Source organism: Mya arenaria, chromosome 3 (assembly GCF_026914265.1).
Source record: "Mya arenaria isolate MELC-2E11 chromosome 3, ASM2691426v1".
Lineage (NCBI taxonomy): Eukaryota > Metazoa > Mollusca > Bivalvia > Myida > Myidae > Mya > Mya arenaria.
This window is the reverse complement of record NC_069124.1, coordinates 34,632,573-34,641,401: the sequence shown is the minus strand read 5'-3', so window position 1 is coordinate 34,641,401 and position 8,829 is coordinate 34,632,573. Positions and strand designations below refer to the sequence as shown.

General features: G+C 36.5%; 1 protein-coding gene across 1 annotated transcript; it reads right to left on the bottom strand.

Annotated features, from left to right (window-relative positions):
* Window positions 1-365: 365 nt before the first annotated feature.
* On the bottom strand, window positions 366-8,825 carry LOC128228172 (uncharacterized). The gene is made up of 8 exons (XM_052939330.1): window positions 8,755-8,825; window positions 6,855-7,055; window positions 6,034-6,168; window positions 5,666-5,750; window positions 4,973-5,169; window positions 4,313-4,459; window positions 3,378-3,753; window positions 366-2,536 (listed from the first exon to the last, which is right to left on the bottom strand). Exons 2-8 carry the CDS (start codon window positions 7,032-7,034, stop codon window positions 1,263-1,265), a joined length of 2,394 nt encoding a protein of 797 aa, XP_052795290.1. The 5' UTR covers window positions 7,035-7,055; window positions 8,755-8,825; the 3' UTR covers window positions 366-1,262.
* Window positions 8,826-8,829: the final 4 nt, after the last annotated feature.

Below are 8,829 nucleotides of genomic sequence, written 5' to 3'. Positions count from 1 at the left end.
AACTGTCTGCCACATTTTGATTCTTTTAATGTTTGTGCTGGACTAAAGTGTTAACTTTTAAGCCCTGGGGGCTGTTTCAATATAATTATCATAGTGCCATAGTTTCTTTTATCTTGCCACATATCTGTGTGAATTGAACTTGAGCCAATATTGAAAATGAACACAAAGTTGATGATTTTTTATTTTTTTTATGTATTGCCATTTGTGACATTTATCAAGATTTAAGATAACTGAATATACAACTACCCAGTAAAATTCTATATTGAAATGACCCCTGATGTATTACTACTCATTTTGGTCTGATGTGAGACAAAACAATTCGGTTGCAGGATTTTTTTTAGAAAAATCAAGTCATATATACAACACTGTGTTCGACCATTTTATTTTATTATGAATATTGGATTTAGACTTAACATACCATAAATGTTTTCGGTCCAAGTGTAAAGGCAAACAGAAGTTTGCAGATAAAAATTTAATGACAAGTATAATATGTACATGTATAAAACCAGGCATACAGCAGTAAGTAAAAATAATTATTTACAAGAGGAAACATGACTTAATCATTATATACAATTTCTAGAATGTAAACTCAAAATAAGACAAATAAAAATATATTCTTTAACACTTATGATCTCAGTTTATAAACAAATTGATTAAGCTAAGGAGTTATGGGAAGCCATGGAGGCCAGTATTGGCACCCTTCTTCTATTATAGAAGTAGATACAATGTGCCCTTTTTCCACTTAGCACCCTGGCAGTCTTTCCGCATCCTGTCCTTCTTAAAACCTGGCTTAAACTCTAGTAAACAAGAGCGACAGATGCGGAAACTTAACTCTTTTTCTCAGCCAAGAATGGGGCATATTATATATCCCCATACTTACTTAAAATTAACTTATAGTAATAGGACAAACTACACAGTTTCTTTATTGCGTATTGTCATTGTTAACATGTGTACCAAGTTTCATGAAACTTTCTTTACAAAGTTATAGCAAACCTTGATTTCAAAAGTCCACAGTCAATGATTTTACTTCTAGTGCTAGCATAATTGATATGCGGCTTGTTCCAGAAATTATTTTTTTTTACACAATATACAATCAAAGACAGAAATGAATAATAACAATAAAATCAGGCAGCACAACAGTTCTTGACAAGTCTGTTGCGAGACTTAAAAGTTTTGTATTAAATAAGGCAATGGTGTAAAAATATTGCAATTCTGCGACTTAAATGTAATAGTCATGTAAAACATATAGAATGAGGTCATAATCAACCACTGTACACAAACTCAACTTTATCAGTTTTTTGACAGTCAGAATTTTCAAAGTATTTTCCTTTCCGTGAATTGATAACAGGTTTTACTACAGGCTTTTTAGGGTGGCAAACGACCAGTGTTTTCTGCTGGGTTGGACGTCTACCAATTTGAATGTAAGCATCATAAGCAGATTCACTGTCCTGGGATGATGGTGAGCTTGATTTCTGCCTTGATTGTATTTCCTCAGAAGTTTGGTCCTGCTGGTTTTTCCACTGAGATATAGGTACTGCATCTTTAGTTACTGGATCACACATGAACACCTGTTTCCCTGTATGTTTAAACTGCTGAAATATCGTCTTCCGCTCAGGATAAACCTTCTTTTCCACCTTAAATCCCCTGAGCTCCTTATCCGTGAGTGTGCGAGTAACTACGCGTTGCTTTGCAACAATACCCTGAGCATAACGTGACACACAACCCATTGGAACAATGGCAGCTGGTGGAAAATACGCTTCTCTATGAATGGTTTCCTCCTTTTCGGCAATAGGCAATACAAATAGGTTCTTACTTTTCTGCTGTTTCAGGCTGTTTTCCCATGAAACTTCATCTCCCTCATATTCAACACAATACTCATTGTAGACATCATCCAAATATTGATTTGGTTTTTTCTTTCTTTCTCGAAGTCGCATGCCTTTCTTAGATGGTGATTCGTTGTTTGTTTTAGATTCCAAACCTTTCTTTTTCAGCCCTAAACCAAACAATTGAGATTCTTGGTCCTCAGTGTCTCCCATATTTCCTTCAGTTTTATCCTTAGTTTTTCTTTTCTTTAAAGTACTAGGACTTTTTACCTTAAGTTTAGTTTTCTTCCTCTGTTTTCCTTCCTCAGTGCAAAACTCATCCTGGTTATGTGCACTTTCCAGTCCGCCCTTATTCTTATTCATAAAGGAGTGGTAACTTTCCTCTTCACCACTGTGGGTATGCTCCATGTACACTTCTGGGTACTTCCTTTTCCTAGCAGTTTCAAAGCCTATGTTCCCATCATGCATGTCATTGTCAAAATCTGTACCCGTCCCAGTGGAAACTCCTCTTGAGGACACTGGACCACCACCCTGATGTACACTGTCCATAGAGGGGCTTTCTTCGTTCACTTCTAATTTTACCACAGGACTGTCAGAATCTCGTCCTACACCCTCCCTGAGATTTTGAGAATCATTGGTCAGTCCTGAGCTTGTGTAATACTCATCATCAACTGGCTCTGTCTTGATGATTACCGATGGCTCTGATGCTGAAGCTGAAGAAAAGTACCAGTAAGAAAATGTTACACATTCATATGAAGAGGGCTAATTTACTGATTGTATATAACAACCAACTTATAGTTTGATGATAAACAGGTAAAAAGTATATATTTCAATGGTTCATGGTCTTCTTATTCCATAGTGCCACAACCTACTCCTGCAAAAATGAGCACCATAAGCAAATGCCAACACTGTATTTCTCAGACCATCATGGGGCATAACTTGAAAATTACTAAAGCCAGAGTTATGCTACACACATTTCCATGGTCACTAACATGTGTAAAAATACCTTTAACACTAATTATGGCCAAGGATAAAGTTTTTGCATGACAATGATGACAACACATGATAGGCTATGACAATACTTCAACCCTTTTGTCAAAAACAAGAGCTGTCAAAAGAACATGACAAATGTTCCCAATTTGGCCTTGGCAAAGTAATAGCTAATTGACCTCGAAGAGTAACCTTAATCTCTGAAGTCAGAGCAAGAATCGACGCAAGAAATACCTTCCCATGCTATGCAACTCTGTTAAGTGAGAACATTACAGATGAGACCTGATATTAACAGATGGCAAGATGGACAGTGTGACTACTATATGCCTCTCAAACTACCGTAATTACAAGAAAGCTTCCCCTATATATTTGCATCTGTTTCTTTTTAAGAACAGAGTTTTTTTTATATCTGTGCTCCTTCTATGTTAACACATGAAACACTTAATTTCATTATGGGGCTTGTGACACTTGGCATAAATCCACCTTTACACATAGTCAAGGCCAACTTTTCTTGTACTATACTGACAAGACTTGAGGAATATAAATACTTTTTTTTCAACTTACCAACACTACTACAACTGCTATCTGGATCTTTTGACTGGAAGAATGTTTCGCTTTTTTCTGTTGACGTATTTTCTTCACCAGTTGTCAATTTCCTGCCTTCTTTCCTGTTAAAAGTTTCTGGCAGATTCCTATTCTCATAAACGCCTTCAGCCACAATATTTCTTTTCCTTATGTACCCCTCTAGAGCGTGAGGTTTTATCACTTGGGTTAGTTGAGTTTCTGCAGATGATGATTTAGTTCTCGGTGGCTTTTGTGGTTTATCTTCAAGTTTTTTGAAGAGACTTGGGACAGAAAAAGCTTTAAGTCTGTTGGCGGCATTGTAGTCGTTCTTCCTGAAATGGTGTGTGCAGACACCTCGGCCTTCACTTGCTCTGTTCTAAAAAGGAAAGTATGAACACCTATAATTTATTGCTCTACTGAAACATTAATAACAAGGGCTGTATACAAAATGGTGGGTTGGAACAACGCACGCCTGGGTCGACTGAGATAGTAAATGAAACACAGACATCTTTTCCCCTTTAAAACTGTCCTAGATCTACCAAAGCTTTTTTACTGAGTGAAATTTTAAAACTTTGTCTCGATGTGTTTATGCTGTGTAAGCGCAACAGGGCAAACTTGCAAATCCATGCTGTGCTGCTATATATATATTTATAAATCTTACACTTGACATGAAGCGTGTTTTCTGCTTTGCAAATGACCAAGATAAATTTCTTCTTAATTAACAAACGGTTCTCTGGAGAACACACTTGGAGTTTGGTTGGTGGTCATTAAGCCAGACATGTAGGGTTTTCTCTTGGTACTCCGTTTTTCTCTTCAGCATAAGACCAAACGGTCAGGTCACATTTTGTTCTTACTATAAGGTTGTAATAACTCGTTTCACAACTGTTAAAAAAAGTTTAAAGCAAAATGACAAGGTTTGTGAAGTCAATACTTACATAGTACTTCATGCCATAAACAGCAACAATAGCGTTGATCCAGGACTGGCGTTTGTCCAGAGGCCAGGGGAAGGGATGGATGATGAAGTCGGTCTCTCCTTTTAATGGCCGTCCACTGCAGCCAGGAATACAACACTCTATGTTACGCTTAAATAGGAAACAAATGGGAATTAAATCAGTTCATTATTTATGCATATAGCCATTGTACACGCAAAACCAGAGCAAGGAGAGAGCAGATAACTGTTCAAGAAGGCAGCAACAGTATGTAGTTATTTCATGGTTAGGCGAGTATATAAATAGTAAAAACTGTTGTCACTTGGTGTAGGAGGATGACATTCTGAACAGATGCTTGAGGCCAATAGTTTGACTGTTACCCAAATAACAAAGATAGAGAATGTGATTAAACATTTTTTTTAAGAATACATAATCTCTTTCATACTGTACAGAAATGTTTTGGGTCCTTTTTTGGACAACTCCTGGTATCTATATTATTTTGTTAAAAACAGACATTGGTAACATCATTTTTATATTTGGTGAAAAACGTTTATTTCAGCATTGAGAATGAGGCCCCAAATTAGTTTGGATGAATCACATTATGTTTGGCCAAGTTTGTGGTTAGATTGATCACAGATTTAAGTGAAAAACCAATCATTTACAAACCCCATAAAAGTCTGACAAAGAATTCATAGTCAATGGGCCTGCTGATGTAGACACTCCCACCTCTGTGCTGGTAGATGTCGATACCCCTACAGTAACAGGTGAAGGTCTGCTTTCCGAGGTGGGGATGGTGCCACTGGGTCCCGGCTTCATGTTTACAGAACCAGAACTTCCAGAGACCTGCAAGGTCTGTCCTTCTTCTGTAACATAATTTAATTAAAGAATAAATTTTAATGGCAGATCAAAGTACTAGTAACAGATCATGTATAAACAAGTCTACCTTCTACCCTAAAGAGACAGAGGGCTCCCACATCCACTCTCCTGGTTATCGAATCTACAGAAAAAATACTACTGCAAAAATTTAGGATATATTTCCCAGTTGGATAAAGAGGTTAACTTAATAAGAACTTAACCCAGATTATGGCCTGTCCCCAAATATTTGTTATATTTACATTTGTTTTTAGTCAGTTGTATAGAAAAACTTGATGTTGATTAAGTCTGAAATCCAATAGGTTATGCTGTCAATACTTATATCAGTATTGACTTCTGGTTGAAACTGTAACTGAAACACAAGACCACACTCTTGTGCAACATTGTGCCAACAAGAGTGATTTAGTATAAGTTAATAAAACTTTCTTCAAAATTGTTGTAAAATAAATAAAGTTTAAACTTTAACTTAAAGCATTTAAATATTACTAGAGTTTCCCTGCAGGTACTTGTGACAGCATTTCTCCAGCTCATCATAGCCCAATACAGCTGCAGCCATCAGAACACTTGTTGCCTGAAGTTAACACATTATGGTCTATCAGAAAAGGTGATCCCCAATACATGTATGTAGCTAGACATGTCAAAGTCATGTGACAATCACGTGATACTATTTGCCTACCGATTTTCGGTGAACCAAAATATATAACTTTTATAAGATATGTCACAGTCATGTGACAATGTTGCTGAAAAGTACACATTTTTTTTAAATTGATATCACTCGGAGATTTCTTTTTAAAGAAACTACAAGTGAAAGTAAAATGCGAGGTTTTTCTTCTGAACTTTTCGTTGCAACTTACCTGAGCCGGTGTAAACTTCAGGACACCGGTATAAAGGTGTTCTACGACACGGACAGCTATTGGGTACTGGATTCCAAATTTGCCAAGATCCAGGTACAACTGGCGTCCATGGTCCCAATCCACATCCGCTTCCACCTGGAGTTAAAAGGAGTGCTCATGGTTGTCATTAACTAACACTTTTTATACAAAGTAATTATATCTTGAATCATCATTGTGAAACTACCTGATAGCCATCAAGGTGATCTCGTTCCAGGTAGAAACCACTTTACTTGTGACTCTTTCAATTTACATACATCTTAGATACTTCGTGCTGCAGACAGGATTTGAAAAGCGCAGTGTGCTAGGTGAGAAAGGGCATTGATGGCTTGATGCGCATTAAATGAGCCTTAATGGGGCACTTCAAGTGCCAATGCTCAATTCCTATTGTGTATGTGTTGAAACTACTATCCATACTAATAATTACTTATGAATACCTTAACTGTTATTTTTACTTGTGTCAAAATGATGTATATTTATTATTTCTATAATTATTTCTGAAAATTGACTCAGTCAAACAAAAGGGCACAGCAGGGTGTAGTAAAAGGCAGCAGGGTCTCGGAAAAAGGCAGCAGGGTGCCCCACACTGCTTTTTTGGCCTAACTGGCACAGTAGATACTCAATGTCTCAAAAAAGCTCCATAGCCAGTGATATTAGCTTAGCCAGCATTTCTGATTTAATAAGTTCTTTGTTATGACACATATTTGAATATTATAACATACACTTAAACTAAAAAAAATCCTTTCAAAAGTTTAGAACTTACTATAGGGGTTATAAATAGGTACCTTTGTGAAGAAGACATCGGCCAAACACTTATGGATGAAAATGGTATCACTTTCATTAGTAAAGTTCAGGCGAAGATCACAGTTGCGACCATCCTTAAACTGCGAATACAGGCCAACAAAACCTGCCCTGTAGTGGACATTATTTAAAAATGCTTCCTGAGCGACTGGCTTTTCTGCCATAATGGCGGGCTTGCAGAGGAGCTGAAAAGATAAAAAGTTGAACGTTTATTTATTTATATAACTTAAGTATTAAATTGTACATGTAATGTATTATTTTTTCTTTCCATCACTGCCTATTTCAAAAAGAGCTAATATTTTACTTAAATGCATCACTGCTTTTATAAAGGATTGGATAACATGTACATGTAAGCCTGTCGATATTCTATGTTTGTGGATTATTTTCCATGCTTTTGGCCTTTAACTTTTGATTGTACATGAATACTTCTTTGTAGCTAGACACTCAATTGATTTGTCTACAATGTTATCTATCTAAATAAAATAAAAATAAATTTTTTGGTTCTCTACCTCAAATATGAGGAGATAAACCAATGACCATGTCTGATAATGTTATGTAACAAGGGCATAATAAAATGAACAAACCTAATCAGGTAATGTAACTTGTTAAATAACTTATATTTGTTATACTTAGCTAATTACAAAAAAATCAAAATCTTTCACTAAACCATCCTTGTCACTTGTCAGAGGTGGTCATATTAATCCATTGCATTATACAACCATGTACTATAAGTAATAATTTATTGAAAAATATAATCCCTTTATTTTTCAATTAAATGGATGAATGACATCCATTTATTCAACCAGCGATAATTAGAATTAAAAAAGTGGATGCCTAGTTTGAAACAATAAAAAGGGACATAATTGTGAATTGTATTTACCTTTATTTGTCACTGTACCCATACCTCTATACAGGCTGTGAGAAGGTGTGTAAGTGGTCGGGTAGCTAACACAATAGAACACTCGCGTTCTCAACCTGTAACACTTGGACTGGAGCCCAACTAGGGACTGTGGCGTCTGATTTGTCACAGGGTGAGAAAAATGTGCAGCCAGACCAGGGCTCGAACCAAGAAAACTGCGCTTACAGGACCAGTGCTCAACTGACTGAACAACTGGACCACTTACACAAGTTCTCACAACCTGTATAGATATTGTTACTGTGACATACTTCCTTGCAAACTGGAAATTCGCACTCAAATTTGAAGAACACCAGTGCTAATGGATACACTTAATTAACACCGAGAGCGTGTTATGCTGCTCAACAGTACCAAACAGTGCTGTCACGGCCAAAATGTGCAGGCGGACCAGGGCTCAACCCCAGGATCCTTTGCTTACAAGACGAGTGCTCTACCGACTGAGCTACTAGACCGCTTATACACCTTCTCACAACCTATATAGGAATTGACTGTGACATTATCACACATATATTGAAACAGATTTTCAAAACTTGACCAACAAATTTCACATGTGATATTTTATCAGTAATGAACATAATAGTAGGGGTAGAACAGTGCAGAACATGATTGTATATTGCAACAAATCATCCACTGCTTCAGTAACTATAACAATTAATAAATATTATGAAGCATTTCATACGCATCATTGACACAAATGATGGACTAAACAAATCACTCACATCTTTAAATCGTCAATAAATAAGGCAACTCTTACTCCGTAGTTAAATTGTATTCCCGTTACCTCCCTTGATAATCAACGAAATTAGGTCAAGTAACTCGGCATATTTCAATCGCCTATAAGCTCCAAACTTACTTCTCATACATGAATTATCGTTAGCCTGGTAGTTTAAAATCAAAGCTTTTTAAACATCGTTTTGAAATAAGCAAGTTTACGCACAATATATCCAATACAGTCATTAATTGCTTACCCTTTGTCTCCCTTGATCTCCGGTACAGGAACAAGGCACGTAACTCTTGGCTGTATCGCGACTTTTACAAATATT

Excerpts from the sequence above, each read along its gene's own strand:
- LOC128228172 (XM_052939330.1), bottom strand. The coding sequence starts at position 7,034 with ATGGCAGAAAAGCCAGTCGCTCAGGAAGCATTTTTAAATAATGTCCAC. Across the intron at positions 3,754-4,312 it reads TTTATGGCATGAAGTACTAT|AACAGAGCAAGTGAAGGCCG; the intron begins GTAAGTATTGAC and ends TTTCCTTTTTAG. Across the intron at positions 2,537-3,377 it reads TAGCAGTTGTAGTAGTGTTG|CTTCAGCATCAGAGCCATCG; the intron begins GTAAGTTGAAAA and ends ACTTTTCTTCAG.